Raw genomic sequence first — 13,259 nt, forward strand, 5'->3', positions numbered from 1 at the left:
ATTAGAGAGTCAATTCCATTTACAATAGCACCAAAACCCATAAGATACCTTGGAATAAACCTAACCAAAGAGGTAAAGGACCTGTACTCTAGGTGATAAGGGAAATCTGTGTTCTAAGGTGGCTGACCCATCCAGTCGGGGAATCCCAGTCCTGGTCCCGGTCCCGGTCCCATTCCGGGTTTTCCCTCCTGCAGAGCGGGCAGCAGGCACAAAAAAGTGCCACATATACAAAAATAAAAGTATATAAACTACCCCCTTTGTGCTCAAGACCTTTGTTTGAGCTCAGATCTTTGGAGATCACTGAGTCTGTGGCGTTAAATAAACCTCCTGTCCTCCAAGATCTCCGAGTGCCGCTTGGTTCTTCCGTCAGGCAACCCAGCCCAGGTTCCCTGACCAGGAAACCCAAACACGCTGGCCCAACGTGGCCACTGGTTTGGGGGCAATGGCGGGGCGGTGACAGAACAGGGTTTGTAACAGAGAAGGCGCACCCTGCCTGCTGTCAGCCTCCCCCCCCCCCTCGCCCCGCCGCCTCCCGTTGCCTTGGACCAGGCCTGCTGTTCCTGCCACACTCAGGGAGACTTGGTAGGTGAGGACCGGGTCCCAGTGTCGGATTACGGTAAGGCCTGGGGCCCCAGGACCAGACAGGCCCTCCCCTTAGGGTGGAAGGGGAGCCTGATCACCGCCCAGAGATCTCTTAGAAGTCTCACAGGTAGGGACTCCTGGGGGGTGGGGTGGGGAGGGTGGGTCCCTCAGGTCACGAACTTCCTGAAAGGGGGGACAGAAAGGGATTTCTGAAAGGAATTCCCCAGGTCAGGGCCTCCCAGCAGGGAGGACCCACAGGACGGGAACCTCCACCGGGGAGGAACTGCAGTAACTTCGGCGTGAGTGCATGAATGAACGACCAGCCTGTTTGTGTTTGTGGCTCCACGGTCTTGAGGCTGCGGAGCCTGAGTGTGTCCCAGCCTGTTTCTGTGGTGACCTCATAGAGTCTAGGGCGGGCCCTTCGGGGTGCCAGTCCGGGGTTTATACAGACTTGCTATGGCTAAGAGGCACCCAAGTCTCCTCCGGGAGGGCACACAGGTGTGCATCTGGTTGGTCTCTCCTCTGGAAGGGCACCCATCCTTTGTCTCTGCGCCACCACACACGGGAACATCACTACAGGATCGGGGCAGAGTAAACCTATGGTCCTCGAGACCGTGATCAAAAATTTCGAGAAGGGGTTTTCAGGAGACTATGAAGTTAAGACACATCCTGGCCAGTTAAGAACACGATGTGAGTTAGAAAGGCCCACGTTTGATGTCCGATGGCCTTCGGAAGGGACACTGGATGTCCCAATGGTTTGGTGGGTGTGGCGAATTGTTAACAGGAGAACCAGGACACCCTGACCAGTTTCTGTACACTGTCTCCTGCCTAGGAATTGCCCAGACCCTCCCCCACTTGGGTGCGACTCACTTACAATAGGCAGGGACAGGCCAGGGTCTTAATTGCCTCATCCAAGCGGCCCAGAGAAGACTGACAGAAGCCCCAGCCTCCACAGATCCTAGCTGGAGATCCTAAGGATGACCCGATCCTACCCGCTCTGTATACACCCCCAAGGCCGTCTACACCTGGTCCCCCCACGGTTCTAGACACTCCACCACCATCAGTCTCCCCGGTGCCCCAGGCCCAAAGGATCCACTTTCTCCAGGACCAGCAGCCAGGCCTCGCCCTAGGCCGGGCACAGGTGCTCTCCAAACGCCAGTATGAGAGATGCGAGGACCCGAGAGGCACAGTGAAGACGGGACAGTCCAACCTGGATGTCTTACGAGGCTTTCTCCACCGCCCACCTCCTTAACTGGAAACATAACACCACATCCCACTCTGAGAAACCACAGGCTGCGGCAGGCCTCATGGAATCCCTCTTCATGACTCATCAGCCAACCCGGGAAGGCTGCCAACGGTTACTCCGCACCCTGTTCCACACAGAGAAGAGGACGACGACAACCCGAGGAGCAGAGCGGTACCTAGAGAGCACGCGCCGGCGGGAGTCCCGGACCCCACGGCTTGGGCTAACACAGCTGCACCCAAGGAGCACTCCCCATGGGACTTCACCACAGACGAGGGACAGGGACAGGCCCGCATCCACCGATGCCAGGAAGCCTTCCTCCGGGGAATCCGAGCAGGAGCTAAGAAATAGACCCCCCGTTTGACCCCGAGGCACAGGAAAGCCAACAGATGCTAAACACCGCCTTCGTGGCTTGGGCCACCCCAGACAAAAAAAAACTTCAAAAACTAGAGGGTTTCACCGGGATAGACATCACCCTGCTAACAGAGGTTGCCAATAACGCCTACATGAACAGGGAGGTCACAGCCGAAAGGGAAGCCAAAATAAAAGTCAGTCTCACCATTGCCCTGAGGAAAAAGGACGACACAAAAACGGGGAGACCCTGACCACCGACAGGGAGGAGACCCAGAATCCCCTTAGCAAAGGATCAATGTGCCTACTGCAGGGAAAAGAGACATTGAAAAAATGAATGTCCCAGCCGGGGGAAGGCTCAAAAGCCCAGCCACTACCAAAAAACTCCAAGACCTCATAGGCCTGGCAAAAACACTCAGACTGAGGAGGACCAAGCTCTCTCCTCCTTGGCCCCCATGAGCCCGTGGTCAGAATAGAAATAGGGGGTCAACCAGTGACTTTTAGGGTTGATACTGGGGCCGAGCACTCTGCTGTCACCTCGCCAGTGGCCCCTTTCAACAAAAGAACAGCCGACCATCCTTGGGGCCACTGGGACGTGGGCAGTACAACAGCCCTTTTGCCAGGCTCGTCCGTGTAAACTCGGAGGCCACCCTGACTAAAAAGGGATGATGGGTGATGCCAGATGGGCGCGTCTTCATTCCAACAGCAACAGGAGGGCATCTGGTCAAGGAGTACCACCAACTCACCCATCTAAAAAAGAACCCGCATTAGAGGCCTTCCTCCAGAAGCACGACGACATCAGCCAGCCGCCGGCCCTGTGCCGAGCCACCAGCAAGCAATGCACAACATGTGCTAAAAATAATGCTCGGCCTGCACCGCGGCGCCCGCCAGGCGTCCAGAGGAGGGGAGTAACCCCTTTGGAAGACCCAGAAATAGACTTCACAGCCGTGCGGCTGCGCAAGTTCCTATATCAACTAGTGACGGTGTGCGTGTACTCATGGGTGGGCCAAAGCCGTCCCAACCAGGACAGAAGGAAGCCGAGAAACAGCCAGAGTCCTGTGGCGGGAGATCGTGCCCCAGTTCGGCCTGCCACCATCCACAGTGATGACGAACCCGCATTTGCAGCAGACACTGTACAGGTCTTAACCAAGTCTCTCAGCGTCACCAGGAGACTCTGCACTTCCTACCGGCCCCAAAGCTCAGGGAAAGTAAAGCAAATGAATCGCAACCTCAACGGAACCATAGCAAAGTTCTGTCAGGAGACTAACCTCCCACAGCCAGATCTGCTACCCCTGGCCATCCTGTGTGCCTGCTGCACACCCGGGATGCTAGGTTTCTCCCCTTTCAAATTAGTGTATGGACGGCTTCCTCCAGGAAACTTATATCACGTTGGGGATAAAAAAACAGACAACTTCAGGCCCTGGGGGCCACCCCTAAATAAATTACAAAGATACACCATTGAAAGGGCCCCAATCTCTTTAGGGTCCTGGGTACACTCATTCCAGGCAGGAGACTCAGTCTGGGTCAAAGACTGGAAAAGGAACCCCTCAAATCACAGTGAATAGGGCCTCACTCTGTTGTTCTCACCACCCCTACTGCCCTCACGGTCTCAGATGTCACTCACGGGTCCACCACTCCAGAGTAAAAAGAGCCCATCGCCTGGACGAGGAGCCACACCAATGGAAAGTCCTGCCAAACCCCACAGACTTGCCCCAGCTTCGTCTTCGGCAAGACCCCACCAACTGATGGACACACCTGCTCGCCGCGGTCCCTAGCTCTCATCGGCGTGATACCCTTCATCTCGGAGTCGGACTCTATAATGTTTCCCATTCTGACTGGACTTTCTCCCAGAGACTTGCTATTGTTGTTTACTGGGTGATCCTAGGGTGTATTACTGCACTTACTTGTCCATGGGCTATACCTGCTGTCGGGCTAGCCACAATGGCTCCCTCTAAGGTCATGGACCCCACTTTTATCAGCCCTCTTCTGTCTACTCCTAACTACATGTCACTATGGTTTTCCTGACCCCAGTCAGTCCTGCTCTTCTGCTACCTGGTGTGTTGTTCCTCCTCCATTTAGCTTGCCCAGCCTGGCGGGAGGAGGGGGGCAGACGCTCGTATCACTGTTACCGGCAAATGGACTTTCCAGCTTATCCCCCTCAATCCTGTGCCAGTGCCCCCACTGACTTCTTCCACCCGGGACAGACACCAAAGGCTGACCTCCACTTAATGGGCCACCATCTTCTTGATAATTAAGTCCATGTTCACCCCGAGCCTTGAAGTCAAACCCCAGAGTGGGACAAAAAATAACTCGCCCTGGTATATCCCTGGATCCCCCATCCACACACAGCAAACATCTGTAGCACAACTGTTAGGTATGATTAACGCCTCCTACCAAGCGGTTAACCACTCAAATCCACCCCTAGCGTCTGACTGCCGGATCTGTACCACGCCCAGTCCTGCCCAGTACCTGGGTGTCATCCTCAACCAATTCACTGTGTTACCTCCCACTTCGGCACGAGGAACCTCATACTATCCCTTTCTGGCCCCGGTACCACTGTGTGGAAACTCTTCCTCTCCTGTCACAGGCCCCAGTCGGGTCTGTGCCCCTAACGACACAATTCCTGGCTTGTGATCAAGGTGTATACACCCGCGTCCCCCTGCACAGTCAGTCATACACACGTCAGTCTCTTACCCGATCTTTCAGTCCCCCCCGGGGAGCGACGCTCCACTTACATGGAGACCTCCTAGCGGTCCCTGATGCTCCCCCGCCACCATTCCCCTGCTCGTCAGCCTACTGGCCGTGTCAGGAGCTGTCCTCGGTGCTATCACTGTTGGGATGTCACAGGTTAGTACCCGGGGCTAGCTCAACAACTCACCGCGGATTTTTCCGCCCTTACTTAGTCAGCCCTGGCCCTGTAGTGCCAACTCGATTCGCTGGCCTCAGTGTCCTCCAAAACAGGCATTGGCTCAGCTTGCTCACGGCTGTGCAAGGGGGACTCTGCCTCTCCTTACAGGAGGAGTGTAGTTCCTATGCTAATGATTGGGGGTGGCCCAAGAAACCCTGACCCAGTCCCACGACCGAGGAACTCACCGGTGGGAAGCACTCCAGCGGACTTGGTGGGATTCCCTCTCACAGTGGTTCCCTTGATTTGCCCCCCTCTTGTGCTTCCCCCTACCAGGAGCCTTCCGTCCTTGCACATTTAACGCCTTTATTAGGCTTATCACTGCTCGAATTGCCAAGATCAGACTCCACTTACTCCTTGCTCACCACCACCCCTTGGAAAACAAAGATGATTCCCTCTAACCTAGGGGTTTAAAGGGGCATCAAAGCGGGGAATGATAAGGGATATCTGCATTCTAAGGGGCCTGACCAATCCAGCAGGGGAATCCCCCTGGCCCCAGGGCCATTCTGGGTTTTCTTTCCTGCCTCACCTGCCCAGGGCACAAAAGTGCCACAGATACAGAAGTACAAGTTTATAAACTACCCCCTTTGCTTGTGCTCAGGGCTCAGACCTTCAGAGATCACTCTCCTCTGAGCCCGCCAGCGTTAAATAAACCTGCTTTCCTCCAAGATCTCCGAGTGCCGTTTGGTTCTTACATTGGGCAATCCCGTCTAGGTTCCGTCACATAGGAACTACAAAACACTCATGAAAGAAATTGAAGACACAAAAAGATGGGAAAATATTCCATGCTCATGGATTGGAAGAATAAACATTGTTAAAACAACTATGCTGCCCCGAGCAATGTATACTTTCAACACCATCCCAATCAAAATACCAATGGCATTTCTCAAAATGCTGGAACAATCAATCCTAAAATTTGTATGGGACCAGAAAAGACCCTGAATTGCCAAGAAAATGTTGAGAGAAAAAAAAAAAAAAGGCAAAACTGGGGACATCACGTTGCCTGACTTCATGCTTTACTACAAAGCTGTGATCACTGAGACAGCATGCATGGTACTGGCACAAAAACAGACACATAGACCAGTGGAACAGAGTCTTTGACAGAACAGAAATCTTTGACAAAGCAGGGAAAAAATATCGAATGGAAAAAAGAGAGTCTCTTCAATACACGGTGCTGGAAAAATTGAACAGCTAAATATAGAAGAATGAAACTAAACCATTCTTTTATACCATACACAAAGATAAACTCGAAATGGATGAAAGACCTCAGTGTGAGGCAGGAACTCATCAGAATCCTAGAGGAGAACATAGGCTGTGACCTCTTCGACATCGGCCACAGCAACTTCTTTCAAGATATGCCTCCAAAGACAAAGGAAACAAAAGCGAAAATGAACTTTTGGGACTTCATCAAGATCAAAAGCTTCTGCACAGCAAAGGAAACAGTCAACAAAACAAAAAAGCAACCCACAGAATGGGAGAAGATATTCGCCAATGACACTACTAAGGGCTGATAACCAAGATCTATAAAGAACACAGACTCAACACCCAAAAAACAGTCAAGTCAAGAAATGGGCAGAAGACATGAGCAGACACTTTTCCAAAGAAGACATACAAATGGCTAACAGACACATGAAAAAGTGAACATCATCATTGGCCATTAGGGAGATTCAAACCAAAACCACATTGAGATACCACCTTACACCAATTAGAATGGCAAAAATCGACAAGGCAACAAATGTTGGAGAAGTTGTGGAGAAAGGGCAACCCTCTTACACTGTTGGTGGAAATGCAAGTTGGTGCAGTCACTTTGGAAAACCGTATCGAGGTTCCTCAAAAAATTAAAAATAGAGCTACCCTATGACCCAACAATTGCACTACAAGGTATTTACCCCAGATACAGATATAGTGAAAAGAAGGGCTATCTGTACCCCAATGTTCATAGCAGCAATGGCCACAAGAGCCAAAATGTGGAAAGAGCTGAGATGCCCTTCAACAGATGAATGGATAAAGAAAATGTGGTCCATAAACACAATAGACTATTACTCAGCCATCACAAAAGATGAATACCCAGCTTTTGCATCAACTTGGATGGGACTGGAGGAGATTATGCTGAGTGAAATAAGTCAAACAGAGGAAGTCAATTATCATATGGTTTCACTTATTCGTGGAACATAAGGAATAACACAGAGAACGTTAGGACAAGGGAAAAATGAAGTGGGAGAAATCGGAGGAGGAGACAAACCATGAGAGACTACGGACCCTGGGAAACAGAGAGTTTTAGAAGGGAGGGGGGATGGGGAGATGGGTGAGCCTGGTGATGGGTATTAAGGAGGGCATGGATTGCATGGAGCACTGAGTGTTATACGCAAACAATGAATCATGGAACACTACATCAAAAACTAATGATGGGGCGCCTGGGTGGCTCAGTGGGTTAAAGATTCTGCCTTTGGCTCAGGTCATGATCTCAGGGTCCTGGGATCAAGCCCCGCATCGCATCAGGTTTTCTGCTCTGCAGGGAGCCTGCTTCTCTTCCTCTCTCTCTGCCTGCCTCTCTGTCTGCTTGTGATCTCTGTCAAATAAATAAAATCTTAAAAAAAAAAGATATATGGTACAGTGAATAACCTAACACAATAAAAAAGTAAATAAAAATGAGCAAAAGGATTTCAATAGACGTTTCTTAAAAGAAGATACCGATGGTCAACAAGCACATGAAAAGATGCTCAACATTACTTATGAGGGATGCAAATTTAGGCGATGAGATACTACCTCATAACCACTAGGAGATGGAAAAAAGAAGAAAGACAATAATCAGTGTCGTCAAGAATGTGGAGAAACCAGGACCCTCATACATTGCTGCAGGGACTTTAAATGAGGCAAGTACTTTAGAAAACAGTTTAGTACTTTCTCAAAACATTAAACATAGAAGGACCATATGACCCAAATATTTCACTCCTGGGTACATCTCAAGAGAATTAAAAACATGTACTCAGAAAAATTTGTACATGAATGTCCAGAGCAGCATTATATATAGCAGCCAAAACATAGAAACAACCTTACGGAAGCAACCTAAGTGCCCACTGATAGGTGAATGGGTAAAAGTATACAGTATACACATACGGTATATGGTATACACATACAACAGAATCTTACTCCACTTTTATTTTTTCAAAAGATTTTATTTATCTGACAGAGAGATAGAGTACAAGCATGCAGAGCAGCAGGCAGAGGGAGAGGGAGAAGCAGACCCCCACTGAGCAGTGAGCCCAATGCAGGGCTCGATCCCAGGACCCTGCGATCATGACCCGAGCTGATGGCAGAGGCTTTAACCCACTGAGCCACCCAGGCGCCCCTTACTCCACTTCTATTAAAGAGATCTGTGACAACATGGATGGACCTAGAGAGTATTATGCTAAGTGAAATATCGGACAGGCAAATACAAACGACAGAATTTTACTTATACGTGGAATTTAAAAAACAAATGAACAAAAGAAAATGAACAAAAGAACAGAAACAAAGCCATAAATACAGAGAACTGGGAGCTGGCAGGGGGGGACATGTGAAATGGATGAAAGGGAGTGAGGTACAGGCTTTCCAGCTGGGAAGTGAGGAAGTCACAGGGATGAAAGGTACAGCACAGGGAATACAGTCAGTGGGACCGTGACAGCATTACGTGGTGAGTGATGATCACTACGCTTACGGTGAGCACGGCGTAATGTATAAAGTTATCATACAGACTTACAGAATCACTGTGTGGTACACCTGAAACTAATGGAACTTTGTATGTCAACTATACTCCAATCAAAAGAAAAAAAAAACCACCCAAATATCCATCAGCCGGCAAATGGATAAATAAAATGTGGCATAGCCATACAACAGAATATTATTTGGCCGTGGGAATGTATGAAGTACTGGGGCACCCGAGTGGCTCAGTCAATTAAGTGTCTGCCTTTGGCTCAGGTCATGATCTCAGGGTCCTGCGGTGGAGCCCCGTGTCGGGCTCTCTGCTCAGTCTGCTTTCCCTTTCCTCTGCCCCCGAACCCATCACCCAGCTCATGTTCTCTAATTTTAGAGAAAATGGAAAAGGTATGAGATACTGATATATGCTAAAATATGGATGAACCTTGAAAACATTGTGCTGAGTGAATGAAAGCAGCCACACAAGGTCACACAGTGTACGATTTCACTACATGAACGTCTGGGATAGGCAAATCCAGAGACAGGAAGTAAATGAGTGATTCTGCCTATGGCTGAGCGATAGAGAAAGTGAGTATTTTAAAGTGTTCACTTGAAAACACATAACAACACATCAAACTTATGATTTCTAGGATGTTATCACTTAAAATGAGACTCTATTTAAAAAAAAATTAGGGCGCCTGGGTGGCTCAGTTGGTTAAATGACTGCCTTTGGCTCAGGTCATGATCTTGGAGTCCCGGGATCAAGTCCCGCACTGGGCTCCCTGCTCAGCAGGGAGTCTGCTTCTCCCTCTGACCCTCTCCCTTCTCGTGCTCTCTCTCAAGTAAATAAAATCTTAAGAAAAAAATAAAAAAGAAAATTAACAAAAAAAAACACCCCTTAGATTATAAGACAGGTAGTGATCTGAAAGTTTAAAAAAAAAAATCATGAAGGTCGTATAAAAATCTTTAAATCTCGTAAATAACAGAATACTAGATGCAAGGAAGGGCCCCCAAATGTATAGATTTCTTCATTCAATCTCTGGTTTTATCATCAATCTGATTTTTCACAAACTTTTTCTATTTTTAGTTGGCAGATAAACCATGAAGAAAATGAATTCCCCTTAACGACAGCAGATGCTCAGTGAAAGACTTGTTTGACCCGAGACAGAAGTCTGAAGGAGGCATGAGGCCATATGCTGCTTATCTAGGAACCGGCGGTGGAGGAAGGAAATGGCGCCGGACACCGACACCCACACTCGCGGCACTTTACCTTCGGTCCGCCTCTTCTTGGAGCGGGGGTAGCCCTGAGGGCTGGCCTCTGCTGTGCTCTCCACAGGGCTGAGGGAGTGGCAGTAGGTGGTGACGGGACCCCACGGACAATCAAGTGACTGGGACACACGCTGCAGACACTTTCCCAGGTAGGACAGTCTAAGGAAGGGGTGGGATGAACAGGCTGAGTAGCTCGCAGGGCCTCATCGTTCCCTTCTTTCCTAATCCGCATCATTGTCCACCCACCCGCCAACTTACAGCAGCTGCTTGTCTTGATGGAAGAGTCGGGGAGAAAACTCGGAAAGGAGCTCCAGGAATGCCAGGTTTGGGGGCTGACCAGAGGAGCCAGCCGGAGGAGGCTCAGACAAGGAGAATCTGATGCCTTCCCTTGGTTGAGCAGAATGATTTTAGGAAGATGGTCCCTCTTCCCTTCCCTCCCAGGGCTGAAGCATCCTGTCCAAGTGCACCTTCCCCAACCCCGGTTTGTTTCCCAGAGAACCCCCACTGGACAGACTGCTCCCCTTCGACATCCTTATTCCTTCCTCCAAGACCAGGCTTGCAGCTCTCCCCGCACACAGCCTCTGGCTCAGCCCTCCTAGAAAGATCCAAGTACCCTGACCTCCAACCTTCCTTACTTGTGTAGCGTGACCACCAGGTCACGGTTCTGTAGTTGCTGGGGTCCAAAGCTCAAGGCAAACCTTCGGGCAAGGTCCCGCATCTCACTGAAGGCCGGAAGCTCATTCAGGCCCTGGGGCCCCTGCTCCTGCAGCAGTTCCGTGTACAACTGTGTGCAGGAAAACACAGCACATTTGGGAAAAGGAGAAACAAAGTGGAAATAGAAAAGTACAGCATTCCCTTCTCGGGCCAGAAATTCTAAAGGGCTTCGGATGCCATTTGCTACTTTTACTCTTCCCTCCCACAACCCTCTGCGGTAGAGAGTGCCTTTACCCTTGCTCTATAACAATATAAACATCTGTAGTAACTGAAGGGACTAAGAGACAACAGATTAAAAGAAAATTAGGAATTTCTATCATTTTACTGTTGGTACTCCTATGTCCTGATAACTGAATTTCTGTGGAGTTAGGGTGGAAACTGCCCATCAGCGAGTACTTTCCACAGACCTACTAGTTACGAAGGAGAGTATCACGTAGAGTCAAAGTAAATCAGAAGTTCCTGTTCGTAAGGATCTCACACCTTACATGGCTGAGGGTGAGCAGACAGTTGGCGGGCCACAGGGAGGGCAAGTATCATCTGTCTGAGGTGCTCCAAGCAGAAGGGCGTACCTGCTTGAGGCTCAGCAGCAGAATTCGGGAACAATGACTGCGGTCAATCTGCCTTGCTCTAGTTAATGTTTCCTTGATAATGTCACCATAGTCATTGTAGAACTGAGGGACAGGAAATGGAGATCATGTTTGGCCATAAGACAAGACTTCCCGTTCTATTTCTTCTTATCATGTGTCCTTCCTGAACTATCTTAGGTCAGGAAACATGAGTTGAAGTATAAAACTCGGACTGGACCTCCTCTCCAGGCAACACGTGCGGGGCCCAAAGACATCAGAGTGTAGACAAAACAGTAAGGGAGGAAACTCTGCCCTGAGCTCGCATCTTGGGGAAGAAGCGTAATAAAGCTTGCCAGTGTCTGCTCTTTGCGGCACTGAAGCCTTCACTGTTTGCCTTTCCCCCACTAGAACAGAAGCTCCATGAAGCAGGAACTCTACTCTGCGTTGCTCAATGCTGTGTCTGTCCTTAGTGCCTGGAATGGTATCTGGCCCAGAGTAGGTACTCAAAATATACATAAAAAATAAGCAGAAATCATTACAATGGTGAGTCAAGGAAACTGAGGTACACACCTAGATATCTTGTAAGGATTGATCCCTCTTCCATTTTTTTTTCAATTATTTTTTAAAGTTTTTTTTTTTTTTTTAATTTATTTGACAGAGATCACAAGTAGGCAGAAAGGCAGGCAGAGAGAGGGGGGAAGCAGGCTCCCTGCTAAGCACAGAGCCTGATGCGGGGCTCGATCCCAGGACCTTCGGATCATGACCTGAGCCAAAGGCAGAGGCCTTAACCACCCACTGAGCCACCCAGTGCCCCTGTTTTTTTTTTCTTCTTCTTGTATTACACCCCAGTTTATGGAGACTACAATCACAGGGAGAAAAAAAAAAGATTCCGGATATAAAGAATAAGATTTTCTTTCCAATGAATTTAATCTGAACAGCTTTCTTTCTATGCTTATTCACTACTGACTCTTCTTTGTTCCTTTATTCCAAACTCTTGTTGCCTTCTTCCTCCCACTTTCCTTCAAGCCTGACAGCATCACCTGCCCCATCCTCCTTCCCGGAGTGCTCCAGGGTCTGAAGTCCCCCAGCTCAGCCTGAAGTCAGTCCACCGCACCTTGTTGTAGTGTTTGAAGACATCCGAGGCCGCATCCATCTCCAGGACCCCATAGAGCAAGAGCTTGCAGAACCCAGCCAGGAGGCGGCGCCGCTGGTGCAGCTGCTCTATGTGCACATGATCCTCCTGGGAATGGCCTGGCTCACAGCAAATGCAGAATGGAAATATCAGAACCACAGATTTAGGACTCTTGACCTTAAGTGCCTGAGCCAGGCCCAAGCCCCAGACCCCTTCCTGAGCCCCAGGTATAGAATCCTTGTACCGCTGCCCAGTTCTCCGGGCTGGATGAAGACGTGGTCCATGAGGAAGCTGGCTAGCTCAGACTGGAGAGTGGCTTCAGGAAAAAAGACAAGGGGTCTAAGGAAATCACGACCCCCTAAGATCATCTGAGGGCTGAAGACGAGAAGTAGATCACTTAGTAAGACAAAAGCCTGTTGGGGAAAAAAGAATGCTTAGAAAAGATAGGATATTGATCAAGACAGAAATTACACAGCTCATTTCCCCTTGGAACAAGGCTTCCTCGGACCACGGGGAGAGTCATGCCTCCTTGGTCCCCCTCGAGTACCTGCTCCTGGATGTCAGAATCCACATCTGAGAGGCAGCTCTGGCAGAGCTCACAGAAGGCCACCGTCCTCCCCTTCAAACTCAAGAGCTGCTTCTGTGGAGACAGTGCTTAGGGAGGAGGAACGGAGACACAGGCTTCTCCCTTCCCATCCCCCTACTCAGACTCACACTCACCTGGGAGGCGTCTGATTCAGAGAGGTGGGTTAGTGTCCAGAGAATGGAAAAATAGACAAGAGTCAAGGCTGGCAGGATCACCTGTAACAACCAAACGTCACC

General features: G+C 49.6%; 1 protein-coding gene across 1 annotated transcript in view; it reads right to left on the minus strand.

Annotated features, from left to right (window-relative positions):
- The window catches only part of LOC111145927 (stromal antigen 3), a 37,121-nt gene that overhangs the window by 5,699 nt on the left and 18,163 nt on the right, over nt 1-13,259 (minus strand). The window contains exons 21-28 of the mRNA XM_022501244.1: nt 13,158-13,238; nt 12,985-13,077; nt 12,682-12,850; nt 12,420-12,556; nt 11,309-11,410; nt 10,661-10,809; nt 10,284-10,412; nt 10,027-10,184 (exon numbers count right to left, since the gene is read on the minus strand). Of these exons, the coding sequence (XP_022356952.1) occupies nt 10,027-10,184; nt 10,284-10,412; nt 10,661-10,809; nt 11,309-11,410; nt 12,420-12,556; nt 12,682-12,850; nt 12,985-13,077; nt 13,158-13,238 (1,018 nt within the window). The remainder of the gene's footprint in view (nt 1-10,026; nt 10,185-10,283; nt 10,413-10,660; nt 10,810-11,308; nt 11,411-12,419; nt 12,557-12,681; nt 12,851-12,984; nt 13,078-13,157; nt 13,239-13,259) is intronic.

The sequence above is a fragment of the Enhydra lutris genome, unplaced genomic scaffold (assembly GCF_002288905.1).
Source record: "Enhydra lutris kenyoni isolate GAN:26980312 unplaced genomic scaffold, ASM228890v2 scaffoldscaffold13, whole genome shotgun sequence".
Classification (NCBI taxonomy): domain Eukaryota; kingdom Metazoa; phylum Chordata; class Mammalia; order Carnivora; family Mustelidae; genus Enhydra; species Enhydra lutris.